The 20,891-nt window shown below is 48.4% G+C and overlaps 1 protein-coding gene across 3 annotated transcripts in view; it reads right to left on the bottom strand.

Annotated features, from left to right (window-relative positions):
• Nucleotides 1–20,891, bottom strand: part of LOC111835418 (catenin delta-2-like) — a 191,406-nt gene that overhangs the window by 106,736 nt on the left and 63,779 nt on the right. For all 3 annotated transcript variants that reach the window (XM_072711094.1, XM_072711095.1, XM_072711096.1), the window contains one exon: nucleotides 20,442–20,554. In XM_072711094.1, the coding sequence (XP_072567195.1) occupies nucleotides 20,442–20,554 (113 nt within the window). The remainder of the gene's footprint in view (nucleotides 1–20,441; nucleotides 20,555–20,891) is intronic.

Here is a 20,891-nt window from a genome sequence, read left to right as displayed (position 1 = left end):
TGACACCTTATATGGTTCTACAGCTCAGCTCATTTGGTTCTATATCTCACTGCATATGGTTCTACAGCTCAGCTCACTTGGTTCTATATCTCACTGCATATGGTTCTATAGCTCAGCTCATTTGGTTATATATCTCACTGTGGATGGTTCTATAGCTCAACCTGTTTGGTTATATATTACAACTCTTTACTTGTTCACACATTAAGAGGTTGTTTTTCCCACTGGAGACATGATATGTTTCATATTGTCATTATTTCAATATCCAGCATGATCCTCCGAGATAATCTAATCATACTACAGTTCAAAATGTAGATCTGACCCACTCAGATATTTTTCACTGATGTGTAAACTCACGCTACAAAAAAACATGAAGTGATGATTCTTTCACATCGTTTGCTTGAGGTCTATGATCTCTGGGGGCTTGAAACGTAGATACGGAGACACTGAAATCTCTTTCAAAGATGAAAGATCAAAGGTAACACAGGTGAGCATGTAGCTTTCCCCACCAACAAAGATATCTAGGTGTATGTTACGTAAATACAGAGCATAAACACCGGGGCTGGAAATCCACAGACTCCGGAACCTGGTAACATCCCACCGAAAAAGGCCGGCATCAACCTTCACAGAGGTAAATCGAACCTTTGAGGTCACTTTTAGTACCTCAAACACTGAGAGAAGCGTCTGGAAAATATTAAAACAAAAATCTTCCCTTAACTACAGGAGATTTCTTGTTAAAGTCAGAACCTGGAGTCGGGTAGCACTACAAAGCCGCAGCCTCGCCTTTGAGTAACCAGCAGCAAATTTAAACCGGCACAAAAACTACGAAAGTACTCGCGGTTCCTGCGCCACTTAATACGTTCTATAAATACAGAAAGGAACGCAGCAGGAGACGCCGCACGATGCATGATTAAGATCTGCGGCGACCCGCACGGCCGCCTGGCGCCGCACCGAGAAGCTTGCACGCTCCAGATGAAAGACGGAAGGAGCTCGGCATGCTGGAGAGACGCCGAGGGACCTGCAGAGCGCTCCGGGGCAGCGCTGCCAGCGTTTAGCTGGCGCCATGGCAACCGCCTCCTCCTAACCCTGCCTTCCGCAGCATCCTCTACCGTGCGCCACAATGCGCCCTTTGTCTGTCGCCTTCCTGCTTCCTCCGGCTTTTTTCGGGGAAGCGGGCGAGGAGAATCAAGGTAGCTGCTCCCCCAGAGGACATCTTCGCATTACCTCATCTCCTCCCGGCCTACTGGGAAGCAGTTTTACGCCTCTGGTGCCCTACGAGACAAACCACGTGCTAAAAAAATAGTACAGAGCTTTGGGAGATGACACAATGCTCGGGCCCATGGTCACATGACACGTGCCAGCGGGCGAACAGCAGCACATGCCATTGGCTGCCGTGAACAGTGTGATGATGTCATCTGGGCGTGGCTTCGCATCCCCAGATGGAGATAGCCTCCTTTTAGCTGGACCTGCTTCTGGTGCCTTGAAACCTTCACTGACCTCAGACAAGAGCATCACGAAGACTTGGGGAGCAGAATATGACGAGTTTGAACCTCCCCCAAACATCTGAATCGGGACGCCGATGACCCCAGGCGAGAACAGGCTCTGCGAGCAGAATGTCGACGCGTACGTGGATCCAGACCGTAAACATGCAACGCCCTGGTTCACATTCTTTCACACGGCACCAGAAAGAGGTCAGAGATTCATTTCAGACCCCAGGGCATGACAACATAAACTCTGGTGCCACCTTAGGGTCAAATGCTGAAAAACAAACAGACTCCGCGATTACTTGAGCGCTAGCACCTGAATATTTCTCATGTGATATCGAACCGCATTCACGCAACAGCGATACCATGACATCTCAAGCTAAAACGTGATCCAGTCCGCGCCTGCATATCACAGAATCATTCTCAGGTACTGCATAAATTATATATGTTCTAGAGAAAGAGAGCAGCTAACATGAAATAGTGATGCTCACCAGATGGTCCCATATCTCCTCAGAACCTTGCAGGAGGGCCCGATTGAAGCAGAATGAAACAGTGATGAAGTATCACTGCCATGGAGTTCAGTGCGACACTGTTCCTCCGCGGTGGGACACCACTGGACTGTTTTATGCTGCCGGTGGAGAAATGTGAATGCCGGTGTGCAAACGAGCCCCCCATTGAAATAATAACCATAAAAAGCACTTTAATCCCGCCCCGCTCGCCAGCAAGAGCACCTGACACCATTCCGACAACGTCCCCCCCAGATTTATGAAGTCTCTTAGGCACTGAAAAGGGCGTAGAGCAGCCATCCAGCCTGTCACCACAGACGGCAAGCCGGATAGGAGGCTCTTCTGTTCAATTAAAACCATTTAGAATTAATTAAAGGACAACAATCAGCAGGGAAATGATGTCCCACCCAGGGTGTGCCCAGCTCTACGGGCTTCCTCTGATTGGCTACAGATCACTGAAGCCTGATTGGATAAGCAGTGGGTGGGCGGAAACAGATGACAAAAAAACCACACCCTTTATGAAATGCCTGGTAGCTATCAGTTGGTTGTTTTCTTTCTTTCTTTTCCTCCCTCCCTTCCTTCCTCCCTTCCATCCATAACTCCTTATCCAGTGCAGGGTGGCAGTGACCCTGAGCCTGCCCCAGGAAGCAGAGAGCACAAGGCAGGGGGACACCCTGACTAGGATGAGATATATGATATATTTCGTTTTTATTTCATAAAAAAGGAAGTGTTTACGCTGCTTCTAGCCTTAACTTTGCTAATGTGAATTATGCATCGAGTGCTGATTCTGCCAATAGACCCCACAGAACCCGGTGCTGTCCGCCCGCAGGTCAGGCTGCGTCCCGTTTGTGCTGCGGCGCTGATTAATTTCATTATAATGCAGACCACTGCACTGGAAGTTAATGTTCTCTCTCTGCATGAAATGTTCCCTTTGTGCGGCGAGCCGCAGGCACGCGGTCTAAACGACGCATCACTCGGCCGACGCGATCAGCAGCACGACGCGCAAGGCCGGGCACCCCTGGGGCGCCCACACAAATCTCGGCTTGGAGGTGTTCCATAAATGCATTACCTCATTAAGAGCCAGACAGACGGCCACAAAGGGAAACAGATATGAACAGAGACCTGCTCCATTCCGGTGGGACACCTGGATTGCATCAAACTGTAGCGATAAACAAGCCTTAAACTTCAGGCTTCAGTTGCATATATTTCAGGTTATAGGTCAGGGTTTCATAAGTAACTGTGACTCGCAGAAGGATCATTTAGTGATGGCAAGTATTACACTAGCCCAACACTAACTTCCACATCTTTTGGTGTCCTTGAGTGACGAGGATGCTTTGGGGACTCCACCAGCCTCGTGGGTAACAGCTATCCTTCAAGGACATCCACATCCCTATGGGAGATCCCTACGGGTCCCCAAAAGGAGAAAGCCGATGGATGCTGATGGAGCACTTTCAAATCCCGACTGTCACTGCGGCAAAAGAAGCTAAAACGATAGTATATGTACTTTTTATAGGGACTAGAGGACCAGGACTGGGGTGGCTTTGCAGATTAAGATGAAGACAGTTAGGATGCTGACAGAATAGGTGTTGTGCCTGTGATCAGAAGGTCACCAGATCAAATCCTAGGGTTGACAGAACGATTTCACCACTGGGCCTTTGACTCCAACTGCTCCATAGCTTGACTGAGCCAAGGATTCAGGGTCTGCTCTCTCATCATTAAGTCGCTACATGGACAAAAGCATCTCCTACGTAAATAAATGCAAATGTAAACTCAGAGGACAGGTGGCTGGAGCATCTCCTTCAACACTACAAAGAACAAAGCCCCCCCCAGCCCTCAACTTACATGTGAATATTTCTTTTATGTGACACAACCCAATGTGCCCCTGTCCTGTTTAACCCCCTCCGTCTGCAGTCTAAATCACACAACCCTTCCACAACGTGGCATCCCAGCACAGGACCCAAAGTGACCCAATGATGTAGTTGGCTCGCGTTTCCCCGTGAGTGATGGCTGTCCCAGGGGAACGGTGTCAGCAAGCCCGGCGAGGTCATCGTCACGCTGCAACAGATCCGTCTTTCACGTGACGCCATCCCAAGGTTTGTTTTTTTTCTGCGGCCGCTACTTCAGGCTGGAGCGAATGGAACCTCGGTATGGAAACCCCTGCTTCAGATGCTGCGCTGGGAATGCTTCCTAGTATTCCCTGAAGCTGTGGGGATGTCGGTTGAAGCACACGGCGCACAGACCACGAGGGCCCGTTCAGACTTTAACACACTCAGGCTTGCAGCCCAGCCTGGGGTTCTGAGAGAAAAAAAAAGCCATGTGACCCAAAAGGTCTGCGAATTCTCCTGTCTGATATCGACAACCCACCCCCTGCTGCCCTGGAGACTGGAGGGGTCAGCATGGAGTGTCCGACAAGCGCACGGTCAAATCGCCAAAGAGGAGAGTGACTGGGCGGGCGGCTCAATCCAGCCAGTCGACCCAAGTCAAGGACCGTTTGTAAAAGGGTGAACTTCAGAAGCTGATATATCAAGGCGGAAAGGATCAAAGAAGCACTCGCATGGAGGATTCGGATCTCAGAGGCGCAAGCGCCACACGGACTCACGAAAGAAGCATCTTACAGACAAGTGGGACCGTAAAGCATGCACCGCATACTTATATAACCTGACGTCACATGGTGCACAGAGCATATCTGCTCTCTCAGATGTGACAAAGTGCGGTTCGGGGGGGGGGGGGGAGCACAAAGGGAGGAAGGGCCCCTTATTCTCCGTGGATCTCTGTTCAATAGAAGATGGCCAATCATTTATTTCCTCTGAACCTCTCCCCAGCAGAAGGACAGCGCCGCTTTCTCTTTGACTGTAAGGCGGATATGAAGTCCCACAGCAGCACAGAATGAATATAACGGGGTGCCTGTTACTCACCGGGGCGGCAATAATGACACGGGCCGCTTTCGCCAATACGGGGCAACAGACACAAAAGGAATTCGGCTGGACAATTTAGGTGCTGCATAAGGATCGTGGTGGGAGTTTGGGCATGAGCGCAGGTCATCTTGAAATAATATGAAATCAGTATTTTCTTTTCAAAGTACCATCACTTATTACTGTGAACTCTCAATGGCTTTGACCCTGTCCACTTCAGAAAACCGCCGGCAATAGTGCTCAGCCAACCATCTTCCGACTTCTTATTCGGGATGGGGTAATAGTCCATCCATCCATGTAACTGCTTATCCCAGTCAGGGTCATGGGGAGCTGGGGGGGGGGGCAGGGGCTGGAGACCCAGGCAACACAGCACTGCTGGAGAGTGTTCACATGTAGGAGAAACAATTGCAAACTACGAACTATTTAACTTCTGTATTGCACTGTATGAATACCATCGTCATCATCATCATCATCATCCTTATCATCATCATCATTGTAAAAATGAATAATTTAAGAAGTAGCTGGATATTGTGAATATATATATATATTGCACGACTGCAGGATCGGGGGGGGGGGGGTTGCATCTTTCCCTCCAGCTCTGTAGGTCTGTAGTTTGCATGTTCTCTTCATATTTGGGAGCATATCCATGAGATTCCCTTGTCTGGGCTCTTCCCCGACCTTGTGCCCCTTGATGGACCGTCACCTTGTCTCACCTCTTCCTCGACCTCGTGCTCTTTGATGGACTGGCAACTTGTCTGGGCTCTTCCCCGACCTCGTGCCCCTTAATGGACTCGCACCTTGTCTGGGCTCTTCCCTGACCTCGTGCCGCTTGATGGACTGACACCGTGTTTGGGCAGGTCAAAGCAGACCTTTAACTGCGATTAATCCCTATTCACCGAAAGTTAACAAGTTGCTAAAAATGGTCTGAGAGAGAAGGGAATTAAAACAGGTGCGCAGGTAATGATTTGCGGACACGGACACCTGGGAAGCGACAGTTGGTAGAGCACAGACGCTTTTGGCACAAGCAGACTTTATTGCCACTGTTTAAGAATCACACTAGGAGGCAAATGATACCTTTAAGATGACAGGATCGGGTGACATGACTGACTGTCACCAGATCTCATCAATAACGTCAGAACTCTCCAAAAACAATGTGCTTCACTTCAAATCCTGATAAATGAGACTGAGGCCATACTACATACACTCCATTAAGATCCTGTCTTAAAACAGGCTTTGTGATACTCTCAGCGCAGAGCACACTTCATCATAAGATAAGCGGGTAACCCTTAAACCTTTCAACAACATGCCTTTGCCATAAAGGGAGATAATGAAATAGGATGGACTTCAGACAAACGAGTTATAGTGGAATAAACCATTTTACAAATATACGTCATTATATTTTTAATTATTTATTCGTCGCCTCACGCCTCCAGGGCTGAGGTTCGAATCTCTGCTCGGGGTGTGTGGAGCTCCCACGTTCACCCAGTGGAGTGTGGGGATTCCGCCTAGTGCTTCAATTTCCGCACGCAGGCCAAGGACCTACAGTTAAGCTAAGTGGTCACCTCTGAATTGCTTGCTGCGCTTGGGTGTGTGTGTGCCTCAGGCTGGACTGGCACCTTATGGTAGCACCCCAGCCTTCTGCCCTGCGACAGACTCCAGATGATCCAGTGGTTTACCAAATACCTGGTACAGGATCAGTACAGGATTTAACAGGATTCAAAAGCATTCAGAGGAAGTGATGAAAAGAAAATTCTGATTAAAACATTATTACATGATCCATCCATACGACAACCAGATAACCAGAAGAGGACCATGCAGAGACCACAAGGCAGGGGTCACCCTACATGCTAGCCCAACAAAGAACACATTCACTATGGGTAATTCAGAGATGCGAAATAGTCGAACTGTACGCTTCTGGAGGAACATGAGGAGAACAAACGAGATGTACACAGAGAGCAGAGGAAGGATTCAACCCACCAAACCCTTGAGGTGTGCACAAACACTGCGACTCACTGAGCTACCATAGCAACTGTCTGACATAATAATAGCGTGAAACGTTACCGTGACGATATAGAAGCCGCTGAAGGATGTACGTCAACGGCATTAAGCTGAATTGGTGACGTAATAAAGTCACCTGTAGATGAAGGGGGCGTATCATCTCGCGCCATCCTGCACGGCGATCAATCGCACGCATGGCATGAATGCTACAGGTTGCTAGTATACATGTATACATGGCAACAGGCTATGTAGAAAGGTGCAGATGAAGGCCTGTGTGCAAGAACCTGGAGATTAGATGGTGATACAATGAAGCCAACATGACAAAGCGTATTCCAGAGCAGTGTTTCCCAATCCGGTCCAGACAGTCCACATTTTTGCTGCCTCCCAGCTCCCGACAGGAAGCAAAAATGTGTGCTGTCTGGAAGGGAGCGGGGAGGAAGCAAAAATGAGGACCGACTGGGGGTCCCCCAGGGACGGATTGGGGAACACTGTCATAGGGCAAAAGTACAACTCAGGATCAGCACATCAGGACTGTGCCTGTCATCAGAAGGTCACTGGGTCAAATCCCGCGATTTGCAGAATGAAGTCACCATCGTGCCCCTGAAGAAGACCCTTAATATTAATTACTCTGGGGAATGTCTGACCCCGCTTCTCCATTATGTGTCACTTTGGAAAAAGCTTCCGCTAAATAAATAAATGTTAAGCTGCCACCCAAGACATGGATCTCTCGCACAAATATTTACTTATCGAATCTGTCACACATTACTGCATTTGGTGACAGTATTAATTGCAATCAGAAGATCTGGCGGTCTGCTTTATCACATTCGGTATCTGCGACGCTCCACGATCCAGAACACAAACTTTATCCCAGGTGTCACCTGGTGTCACAAAGAGGGGGCTGGCGGTGAGCTCTTCAGCGGGCGGTGGACCACACCACCAGGGGGCGCTGAGGTGTCCTCACAGCGCTGCCCTAATCGGTGGCTCTTTGCCTGAAGAGGAAAATCACACACTTCACCGAGAAAAACAGCTAACCATTACCGTTCCCCAGTATAGACCACCATGGTTAGGGTTTATTTTTCACTGTTTACCACCCCCCCCCCGCCCGCCCCCCCGCCCCGTGGCAAATGGACAAATGAACGTTAAGTAAGACAGGTGAGATCGTTAAGCCTAATTGGTTGCCATCAATACATCTCTCACAGCTATGAGTGCCATGGTCCGCTTCCTGAATCACGGCCAGAGACAGGATTGATGTAATCTGTGTACCCATCAGTCTTCATCAGCACGGCTAATGAAGGATGGTGCCAGAAACGGGACCACGTCTCAAAACGTTTTCCGTTTTGCATGGAGAAACTTTTCATATGGGCCAAACATGTCCCACCTACAGTATAAATGGTTCATCTGGGTTTTGTTTCCAACAGGCCACAGTTCATTAGCATTTTATCTGGCTGTGGGCTTCTTAAAAACTCCCTCTAAGATAAGCAGGGGTGGACGTCAGGTGAGGAGGACGTTCATTCATTCATTCATTCATTCATTCATTCACTCACTAATTCACTCACTCATTCACTCACTCACTCTACCTGCCATATTAAGGCAGGCTTCTGGTTTTTCTCCCGCGAGCCCCCCTTCCCAATAGCCAATAGGCTTCCTATACGTCTCTCCTACACCGACAGCCAATCAGCTGCCACCTTTAACCCCTCACCCATCCCTGAGCCCGCCCTCCATTTGCCAGCCAACCCTGAGTGAGGCTCACACTTATTTTTCCTGGCAGTACTTTTAGCTAAATGAATTCATTATGGTGTATAGAGCCGGAGCAGCGCACTGTCCTGCTGAAGTCACTCAAGCTGCCGGTCTCCTCGCCGCAGAAACGGCGTGGCATGATTTAGGCCCTCTAACAGCTCCTGCATACTTAAAGCCTGCATTTTCTGCTCATTAGAGGGCATTTCCAGCCAAAGCTGTCGAAAAGAGTACTCATGCGGTGTATGAAGGATACGGCGTTTCAGGAGGAAGGTCAGATTCACACTCACCCTGGCCTGCATTCTTAGCCAGCGTCATTATTAATATATTTCACCACTTAGCCCGCGACCTGCCCAAAGTGACCTACAATTTCAAACATTTACAAAGCTGTGAATTTCATTAAAACTATTCCGGAGGAGTGTGCTATTCGAGGGCTCAACATCAGAGCCTCTCCGTGTCATCACTTCTTCTTGGGAAAAAATTTTATTATTTAGGATGAGCAGGTACAACATAGATGGATGGATGGATAATGGAAGGTTGCCGATTTTCTTATTCATGAAAATTTGGTACCTATATAACATAGAATGGCTGCCTTCATTATGAATTATAGCTGTCAGTATACGAATTGATAAAGCTCTACAGCATCTTTTATTGGCAGTCATAAGCCATTATAGTGTTGATTATAATACTTCATAAGCTTCAATGAAGCTCACTTGTATAATGCACTATATATACCTTCATAATGCAATATAAGGGTCATTAAAAGAATTAAGGATGCTTTGTACTGTATTGTGAAGTATGCAGTGGTACCCTGGTTTGCGAGCATAATTCGTTCCGGAAACGTGCTTGTAATCCAAAGCACTCGAATATCAAAGCAACTTTTCCCATTGGAAATAATGGAAAAATGATTTGTTCCACAACCCAAAAATATTCATATAAAAATTATTAATACAAAATGTCAAGTAAAAATACATAAAACAAATTAACCTGCACTTTAAATTTGAAAAGAATCGTGGATGGTGTGAGGGAGACGAGAGAGAGGAGAGTAGGAGGGTAATTTTGTAGGACGACTCTCTATAACTAACGGAATCACTGCTATCTGTTTGCTCACTGGAATATTTTTCTTTTTGTGCGACTTTAACAAAGAACTTATCCAATGACAGCCACTTTTGCCTCCTTTTCAATTTTGCGAAAATGTGGACATTGCATTGTCGTTAAACAGATTCATCGCTCGCACTGCTACGCCCTTATTCGGGTGGTGCTTTTCTACTAAATTTTGACTATACGAGTGAGGGACGCCGACTGAGACCAAGCATGGGAAACGATTACCCACAATCCCGCAGCGAGAGAGAGAGGGAAGAACCCTTGGCTCAGTTGTGATTATGTGATGTTAGGCAAACGAAGCGTATACATAATACTGGTATTGCAAGACCTTGCTCGTTTATCAAGTTAAAATTTATTTCAAAATTTTGCTCATCTTGTAAAACACTCGCAGACCAAGGTTTTACCGTATAGTGCATTATGAGAGTTTCATGAAGCATTCATAATGCATAATAAACACTGACATAATGAGCTATGGCTTTTTATAAATATTTACTGTATAACCATGTTTATAATGCTTTATAAATGTATTATAATGTGTTACAAAGGTGTTCATAGATTCCTATAGACATGGCATTCATAGAGATTGTTACAGAAATTTCAGTCTTTAAATATCATATCTTGCACTCCTTTCAGACAAAAGTAAGAGCGAAAGCTTGGGGTTAGAGTGCATGGTCAGCCATTCATCTGGCTGTCGAGGAGAAAGGCCCGACACAAAGGCACGGCACTTGACCCACTGACCTACTGGATACAGGCACAGACTTGGAAACCTTTCAAGTTCACGGACAAATTTGGACATGACCGCGGCACTTAACGGCATCAGTAAATAAGCAGCTGTATAGCTCTCTTGCATGAATGACTCAAAACAATGAGAAATGAGTAAATCGCGTAATGTCAACAGTAACCCACTTAGCCAGTGCTCAGCATACGCATGATATACACTTCAGAGAAATGTCATCAGATACATAGAGCCACCTGCTCTCAGCGCGTGATGAAAGTCACACGTAAGCCACGTCTGGTAGGTGACACGTTCACAGAGAAGGTGTACTTAGGAAGAATAAGACAAGGTGAACACATGACCTACTGTACACTGTTTGCCACAGTAAGTAATCTTAAATAGTCTGGAGTTCCTGGGTTTGGCCTCACTGTTGCTGCAGTAAAGTCCCATGCGAATCAGGCGCCTCTGCGGCCCTCCCCAAGTGGGGTCCTCTCTGGGTTTATGGCGTAGTGTTAGGTTTTATGGTGCAGTGTTAGGGCTTAGGGTATAGTGCTGGGGTCTATGGCATTATGGTGTGTGTGCACGTGTGTGTGTGTGTGTAATAAGCTGCTTTTTACTGCTTGGTTACCCCTCCACAGTCTGGCAGAAAGCAGAGGTATACTGGGACCATGTGGAACGCCAAGCCGTCAATCAGCGCCAGTCAGGTCTGACCAATCAGAATGCGTCGTGTGCAGGGGGGCCAGCAGGCAGGTGTCCACAGCACCTGTGCCAGGAGCAGGTTTTAATACCAGCCTCCACACCCGCCCCCACTCGCTCTCCCTGGATCTTAACCGGGTGAATCCGTTTAGGGTTCACCCAGCAAAACACGCACGTTTCCTCTCTTCCGCCATTTTGCCGGCTTTTTGAAGGACTGACACTTTCTGTTGAGGCCGACCGCTCGGAGCCAGTGACAGACATCGGTTTCAGCTGGTCGCGTTTATAACTGTTCCAAGCCAGTTAATTCTGCTGGCATGAGCCCTGGACTCAACTTCAGAGCGACACGACAGAACAGCATGTAGAGAGAGAGCCAGGATGACAGAGTGTGAGAAATACCAGCCTAATGACAAGGCCCTTTTACAGACTGAAATAAAGCACTAATAGGTCTAAAATCTCTCCAAACTCTGACAATATGAGCATAAAGACACTTCCCACTTTCCAGTGAAGCTGACATACATTCATTTAAAATGTTTTTCTGGGGGATCCTTAGTATTGTTGGTTAAAGAAGCCCAAAGGAGGTGATGAGAATTCTGCCGGGTCAGGACGCTGCTCCTGGGATCAGAAGGTCGCCGCTTCAAATCCCAGGGTCGGCGCACTGCTGCCACCACTGGGCCCCTGAGCAAGGTCCTCAAATCCAGGTACTCCTGGGATTATCTGACTCTGCTTTCTCTCCAAATTTTGTGTCACTGAATAAGTAAAAAGAGACTTGGGAGTTTGTGTGCTGCACTGCGATGGCTGGCACTGGGTTCGTGGAAATGCCGCTGTCACAGCTCAGTGCTCTCTGTGCTTCTCCGCTCAGAACGGGCCACTCTAATTGGCTGAAGCAAGACCCAGGCAGTGCCGTGTCCAGCTGGCTCCGAATCAAACAGGGAATAATGCTGAGAGTCCGTTTCCCTCTATGTGCCATAAATCAAGAGCTGCTACCGAGTTTGCTGTGTCCTTGTTTATCTTTTGTTTTTGCTGCGGTTTTCCCCTAATGAGTCAAACGTGATTGGTGCAGCCCGCTGATTTAGCCAGGCTCGGCTATGCGATTGGTGCAGCCCGCTGATTTAGCCGAGCTCGGGAACGCAATTGGTGCAGCCCGCTGATTTAGCCGGGCTCGGGCACACGATTGGTGCAGGGCGCTGATTTAGCCGAGTTTGGGAACGCAATTGGTGCAGCCCGCTGATTTAGCCGGGCTCGGGCACACGATTGGTGCAGGGCGCTGATTTAGCCGAGTTTGGGAACGCAATTGGTGCAGCCCGCTGATTTAGCCGGGCTCGGGCACACGATTGGTGCAGGGCGCTGATTTAGCCGAGTTTGGGAACGCAATTGGTGCAGCCCGCTGATTTAGCCGAGTTTGGGAACACAATTGGTGCAGCCCGCTGATTTAGCCAGGCTCGGGTATGCGATTGGTGCAGGCCGCTGATTTAGTTGGGCTCGGGCCCACAGGGCTTTGATTCACCGCGATCAAATCGCTTATGGCTGTGAATCAACTACAAAAGTGCTGTCTGCAACTGACTGAATTTTTGTTTCCTTCTATAAACACCATATCCGTTTGATTTATTGGCAGACATGGAAATGTGTCTGCTGGAATTCGTTAAAATGGAAATACAGCGACGGCACACAATGCTTTCATAGACAGACATGAAAAGCCCGGGCGGACGCTTTGTGTGTCCTGAATGTCGTCTCCCTCGGCAGATATGAGATCCATGGCAGGAAATCAAGCCTCTGCTGTCCTGCCCAAGGTAAGCAGCTCAGTCATGGGCTTGCGAGGCGGAGGCTGGGACACTGCAGGCCACTTTAATCAAAGCGCGGCACTGAAGTGAGACCGGAGCCGGCCCCGATCCGGCCCAGCGAAGCACCTGCTGTAGTGTGACCCAACCCCATCAGCCGGGGGCGTGGCGCTGCCATCTAGCTGCCAGACACGACACAGCGCGCTCTTATATACACTGCCCCTCCTCCTGTACATTTGCACATTTCACGTATTTTAGCCAAAGCGACGTACTTTTTTTGAGAAAGCAGGGACAGACGTTCCCCAGAGCAACTGGGGGTTAGGGGTCTTGCTTAGGAGACCGACGGTGACATCACTCTGCCGACTCTGCCCCCCCAGACAGAGGGATCGTCATCAGGGGGCGCTGTACTCCCTCAGAGCAGCTCCTCATCTTCAACCCGACGACGGAAACCTTATCCATCACACGTGACCCTGTCCCCTGAAGTCCGCTGGCGACGCAGCTACCGTGTCACACAGAAGGACATCAGCGAACGCGGCCTCATCTGCATGCTAATTGGCCAAACACGCTTCGTGCGGCTGTGGTGACATCGTGGTACGGTGAGCTGGTCGCCATGGCTTCTGTATCTCATTCTGGACTTTGACCTTCTCTATGTAATAATGCAGCCCCCCCCCCTCCCCCAGACCGCACCAAAAGCATCTCCCTCCATCCATCAGCACAATTAAAGTGTCACGCGGGAAGCCTGAGCGTTACGAGATCATTTCTGAGGTAATCGAGCCTCAGGTCCACAGGAGGAATAAGGTGACATTGTGGTGAGTAAGGGGTTAAATGGGGGGGGCTAAAACAGTAGAGAAACAAAAAGACGATTTTGTGCCCCCAGCCCTACCAAAATGGGCTCCAGGACCCCCACGAAAGACCCCGATGCCCTTAACATCCTTCATGCGAATTCAAACAGAGGAATATCACACAGCACGTCCTCCATGGCTTAAAACCCAACGCAGTGTCGTCCATAGGAGAAAAGGAGAAGAGCAGATTGATATTATGGAGCGCAGATTGTCCCAGGCAGCCCTTTGATGTAAAGCCTAAAGTCTTTTTAAATGCTCTGGCCTTACATCACGCACCCTGTTTGGCTCTGCTGTGCGTCTAATTGAAAAAGACTGCCTGTGTGTGTTTGCGTGACCGCTAGCGAGCCGCTGGCTAGACCGACGAGAGACGACCGGAGCGGCGCTGGCTCGACCGACGAGAGACGACCGGATCGGCCATTCTTCATCCCAGCACAAAGCCCACAAACTCATTACCGAGTCCCACGCGCTCGCCGTTTAAGGAAATGACCTCACTGCTCCTAAGAGGCACCTTCAAACGTCCTCACATTCTTTTCTTGTCCCTTTAACTGAATGCCAGATGACAGGACAGTCCAAGCAGGACGATTCCGAGATGCAAAAAAAAAACAACAGATGATAAACACCTTATTTTATCCACTTAGTAAAGTTACGTGTGCTGATGATGGAGACCACAGGCGATGGCAGACAGCTTTACAGTTAAACTTTAGCAAGGAATCAGGTATTTTTGGCGATCCAGTAATGGGGGATTTGGCCTCTTGTGTCCGCAGTGTCAATTAGCTTGGCTGTTTTTTTAAAGAAAGAAAGATTACCTCATTCTTTTAAAATCTTTCAATTTTTAGCTCCTGTTTTTTTGCCGATTTTGACATCCTAAGGAAAGTGGCATCAAATTACCAGTTTATGTGTGACTCTTCCCTGCTCTTGTTACTTGTGCATTCATTTGTAAAATTGTACCTGCATTTTGCCATGACAACCGAATGCAACTCTTACGGTAATATTACACGTTTCACATTCCCCGTGGCAGGCGATTTCATGTAGCGTCTGACTTGAACTTTACGTGACATCGAAATTAGCTTTTTAAAATGCATCCCATGGAAGATGCCCGCGAACGAGAGTTTTAAGTGCCTCTTGAATGATTTCCCCACTGAATAACATAATAATTTATTTACAGTTTCAATGGCTGCGTAAATATATCTGTAAGGCAAGCGGCATGCGGTAAGTACAGATTCGGCCAGAAAGACGCGAAGCAGATGCCTTTGCCAGGACAGTAGTGTGTCTTCCGCTGAGCTGGCAGCCGATCCGTCTGCCGGCTTTTCTCCGCCGCTCCCTCGGAGGCCCCGCCCCTCCCCGTCTGCCGCGGCCAATCAGCGGTGACCCTGCTACCCTCTCGGCCCGGCCTGACCCTCGCCATGGTGACCGCCTAGCACCCGTGGACCCGGGGTTCGCCGTCTAGACCAGTTCAGTCCGAGCGTGCTGTCTAACAAAGAAGTGACATCATATCACAGAAAATATACAAGGTCAGAGATCGAGCTGAGCGCGCGGGAGAAGTTCAGGGCCAAGTCAACCCGAAACATCTACATCTCAGGAAGGAGCACCCATCCACATCAGTAACTAAGAACATAAAGCTTTGTTTCTTTAAGCTATTATTATTAAATGCAGGCCTCATAGTATTTTGCCATAAAGGTAAAATGTAGTCTCAGATCAGTGAATGTGAATAACAGCCTTAAAGACCTTGCAGATGACAGTCACCTGATAGTAAGCTAGACACCATGGAAACCTTCTACGGGGTTTCCTAAAGCCACACAAAGGGCTTCGAGTTAGAGCAGCACACAAGTGCGAGCCCAACACCCCTACTGCTTTGAGGTCGCATCCGCCGGGCAGCCGGAACTCCATACGCATAAGGATATATCGATATTAGCTATTTGTGTATGGTATGGATATATCGATATTAGCTATTTGTGTATGGTAAGGATATATCGATATTAGCTATTTGTGTATGGTAAGGATATATCGATATTAGCTATTTGTGTATGGTAAGGATATATCGATATTAGCTATTTGTGTATGGTATGGATATATCGATATTAGCTATTTGTGTATGGTAAGGATATATCGATATTAGCTATTTGTGTATGGTAAGGATATATCGATATTAGCTATTTGTGTATGGTATGGATATATCGATATTAGCTATTTGTGTATGGTAAGGATATATCGATATTAGCTATTTGTGTATGGTAAGGATATATCGATATTAGCTATTTGTGTATGGTATGGATATATCGATATTAGCTATTTGTGTATGGTATGGATATATCGATATTAGCTATTTGTGTATGGTATGGATATATCGATATTAGCTATTTGTGTATGGTATGGATATATCGATATTAGCTATTTGTGTATGGTAAGGATATATCGATATTAGCTATTTGTGTATGGTAAGGATATATCGATATTAGCTATTTGTGTATGGTATGGATATATCGATATTAGCTATTTGTATGAGCGCTGCCATAGAAACAAGAATGAAAGACCAAACAGACCAGGAAAAAAAACTGAAGGTCTAAGACCATCAACCATCTGCTCAGGTGCTCAGCCAGAGCCACCCTGTCAACAGGAGACACATTTTCATCAGGGGACAGCAAACTCAGCACCTCCGTTGCACCCCCCCCCCCCCAAAGCACTTTCCATACAGAGATCAGCAGAGGAGGCAGAGACGGGCTGCTCAGCATCTCTTTGCAGTTCTTACTGCTCCTGTACCTCTCTGCAGGAACACCAGCCACAGCCACATAGCCGCCGGAGGTCAGCTGACCAAGGGCCAATCAGAACACTGGATTGTGTACTTCCTGTCTCTTACTGTGTGGCTGCCAGAGGTGTAATCAAGTACAAATATTAGGTCCCAGAGGTGTGAGGCGACAGTGCTAGCCACTGCACCACTGTGCCACCCCACATCACTGCATTACTTTTAATACATTCTGCGCGACCCTTGTTACTCCCCCAATTACAGATACTGTATATACGCATACTGTTAAATGCAGCACAACTAAATAGGGCTGCACAATTCTGGATAGAATGTGAATCATCATTTTTTTCCAAAGTAGAGATTGTAATTTCCTCCCACGATTATTGAGCAACATTTTTCTTTCTTTATTTTTATTATTATTTTGTATTACATACTATCTAATATGAAGATGGAACAAACAATATGTTGAAATGCACGATATCAATTAACAATGCGAGACTACTGTGCGATACTTTAACTTCATCAGTATTTAAAGTCAGCAGCACCAGAGCTGCACTGATATAATGGCGACTGCACTGAGCGATCAGCGTCCTCCGTAGAGCAGGACAAGGGATTCTGTCAGCTCATTCTCCCCTTCTAAGAGGTCTCAAAGCACCGGCCCGCAAAATGTTTATAATTCATTATTAAATCTGGCCCATAGATCGATCTGTTATTTCCCGCAGAATAAAAAGGCATTTCGCTAATCTGCGCCTGCAAAGCCAGCCTGTTTCACCACCTTTTCTGAACATAAAGAAAGGATCCGATTATCCTCTGGAGTTTTCTTTATTATGATGCACTGTGATTTTCAAAACTACATTCAAATCAGTGTCTTGGGTGAAATTTAAAATAACTTTCAATAGATCAATAGATTATAGTACTTTTTACATACTAAAAAAAAAAATTGAGTAGTATTTTACTGGATGACATTTACTTTAGTAAAGTACTATAATTAGTAACTTTTTGGGGTGGTATCTGTACTTGTACTTAAGTATGGAAATTGAGTACTTTTTCCACCACTGGTGGCCGCATGCAGTGTCACACAAAGACTTGGCTGGGCCAATGGAAAATTCTACCAAATGCCGGCCTGCTTGTTGTGCTGCCCCCCCGGCCCCCCACATGGTAACCCACTCCCCCCCCCCCCACCCCAAGATGGTTGAAAATCTAAATCAAAATAGCTAGTGAGTAGAGTCAAAGGAACATAGCTAGTTTGTTAGCATAAAATGCTGATTCAGCATCTCCTAAGTAAGGAACAGGATTATTTCATATTTAGTGTAGTAACTATTTGCGGCCAGCAGGGGCTCCCAAACCCCAGGGCCCCACGCAAATGTCCTACTACAGCTCCCTGGCTCATGGTGACCCTCGGTTGGAAGGCGGTCATGGAGAATGGATGAGCGGATCGTCCTGGCACTCTTCAGCTTTACAGGTGTTTCGGCGGTTCCCCTAGCGCACTAGTGGCGTGAACTAAACGCAAAACGCATCATTTAGAAATATAAAACGTACATTTTACTGACATGAAGCACCAACATGCTGCACGGGGACCTGCCACTTAAAAAAACGTAATCATTCATGCTGGAGAGGACGACGATCAATCAGCCCGCATGCTCCAGTCACCTGTGATCCCCCGCCCGGGTTGGGGGGCGCGGGCCGACATTTCGGCTGTCTGGCGTGCCGGGTGAGTCATAGCCCAGCGCCGCACTCCATCTAGGAGGACTGACAGGTATGAAATGTCTACGGCAAACAAATAAAAAGCCACTCTGGTAAAAATAACCAGCGGCTTATTTTCACTCCTCTTCAGACACGAGCGAGGAGCGTCAGACTCCGACATGGTTAAAACTACGGACGGCGATGTTTCTAATTAGCAGGACTGCGTCTCAGCCCAGAATGGCCGACCGGAGGCTCGACACATCGTGACGGGATGGAAGAGGGCCCCCACAGCAGCGGCTGCTAGAAGACACACTGTGCTGACTTCTGAGGGCTTCCGGAAGCCGGGGTGGGGGGTGCAGAGCCTCTGTCCAAAGGCCACAAGCGTCTCTCCGAGGTCACGTCGCAGCTGGCATGGCGGGGGTTAGCTACAGAAACCCCGCCCAACCAAGGTCTCCTCTGACTTCCAGGCATGCTCAGACGTGGGGCGGGCGGGGGGGGGGGGAAGCCAGGGCTGCCCCTTGGCGGAACACCAGATGACGAGACCGGACCCGGAATTTGACGGGAACGTGGCGCGGATCCTGGAGAGGGAACTTAGGCAAGCAAACTGGCACAAGATTAACTCCTGGGGAAGCATTCTGGCCACGTTCCAGTTAAGTCACATTTCAGCCTGAATCGAACATCTTTGGGCAACATGGCAAACAGATTAACGGTGGTAATTAGAAATATAGAACAGAAGCATAAAAAGGGAGGCGTGAGCACCCCCTAGAGGGCAACGCCATTATTTCTGTGTTAAGTGTAAAGCACTGCAGCCCGGTTACCTGCCAGCCCTCCCAGCCATTTAGTGACACGACCGTTTCCAGAACAATCTCCATATTATTAAGCTGAGGGAAACTGTAAATGAATAACAGGCGTGTGAATTTTTAATAATTCCAGCCAACACAAATTAAGTTTTGTTATGAATTATGAATCATTTTATTAAGCGTTTGCTACTAAAAAATTGAGTGGAATGGGCAGAGGTGTAGCGGCTTTGCCCTAACCCCCGTGCAGCATCTCGGATTGCAGAGTCCGAGATGCTGCGCGGCAAAGCCTCAGGTTCGCAGCAACATGCCGTACCCCCGCAGTCAAGCCCCCCGCCCCCATCTGAGGGCTTTTAAGGCACCTCCATGTGGAGGGAGACATTTAATGCATTTTTGTTCCTCTTTCCTGGTGGAAAATCCCTCCTTCCGGCTGAAAACTCGCTTTGCTAGCAGCCTCGCTGACAGACAGGCCCAGAGGGATCTGGAAGTTCCAGGAATATCGGCTCTGCTGTCCCCGCTCCCCCCTCAGATCAACAAAGGGGAATCCCTCACGCATCTTATATGCGAAATCAAAAAAGCCATGCTAATAGTTTCCTTACTTATGCATAAGTCTCTTCCAGAGTTCAAGTCACACGCAGGAGCCAGTGACTGAATAAGGAAATACCACAGGGTGGCTCTGTTGAACCCCCCCCCCATCCCCCACAAAAATACACCCCCTGTAAACTACCACCACTCCCCCAAGCTGGCCAAAAAAAAACACTTTCAGGTGACGATGCCGTTCAGTCCTGTTTACAACACTCACTCAACGCTAGACAAAACAAGGCCTTAATAACCTAATAATTTCTGACTGATAATTACAAGTAATTAGTCCACGTAATGAATTTCCAATTTCCTGGCCTGTTTACGTTTCAGTTTTGATCAGCATGGCAGTAAATCTGGGCTGGCAGAGTGCAGTGTGAGAGCGGCCGCTGGCGGGACACACAGTGCACTCCGTGTCACCCCTGTCATCACCGCCCCCGCCTTCCCACAGCTGACACTTGGTGCTAATCTTCTGTCTGCCCATAAAGCACCCCCCCCCCCCCCTGTGCTCTGACCGCCGGGGGGACGCTGCAGGTGTGGCGCATCCAGAAGCCTAATCCTCCACCAACCCCCCCGACCCGGCTCTCTGGGGACCACTGACAACCTGCTCTTTGTGTCTGGAAAACCACCTTGGGTCACCCCAGCTCCCCCGGGGGTCTTCCCATAGACCCGGTTGCCGGGCAACAGTCACCCACCAACACACCCTCCCACTGTGCATGGGCACCCCACCGCGCCCTCAGAAGAGACGCTCCATCCGAGTGCACATGTTCATGCGTACACATACACATCTTCACATGCACACACAAACATGCACATGTGTACACACACACATACATGCACACTCACACAAACACGCACACACACACGTGCTGTACCCACCTAATACTGCTCATGCTGCCAGTCTCAGAGCCCAGCTTGCATCGCTCCAGCTGGCTGGCCACAATCTGCCGCTCCGCCTCCAGCTCCCTCGTCAGGCGCTCAAACTGCAGCTCCTGCATGCAAAGTACAGCACAGGCGCCGGGTCAGTGCGTCAGGGATATTCAGAGGCACAGGCGCCGGGTCAGTGCATCGGGGATACTCAGCAGCACAGACACCGGGTCAGGGATACTCAGCAGCACAGACACCGGGTCAGGGATACTCAGTGGCACAGGCACCGGGTCAGGAATACTCAGCAACACAGACACCGGGTTAGGGATACTCAGCAGCACAGGCACCAGGTCAACATTTCAGGGATACTCAGTGGCACAGGCATCGGATCAGGGATACTTAGCAGCACAGGCACCGGATCAGGGATACTCAGCAGCACAGGCACCGGATCTGGGATACTCA

This window comes from Paramormyrops kingsleyae, chromosome 4 (assembly GCF_048594095.1).
Source record: "Paramormyrops kingsleyae isolate MSU_618 chromosome 4, PKINGS_0.4, whole genome shotgun sequence".
Classification (NCBI taxonomy): Eukaryota; Metazoa; Chordata; class Actinopteri; order Osteoglossiformes; family Mormyridae; genus Paramormyrops; species Paramormyrops kingsleyae.
The sequence above is the reverse complement of the archived record's forward strand: the minus strand, read 5'-3'. Positions and strand labels throughout refer to the sequence as shown.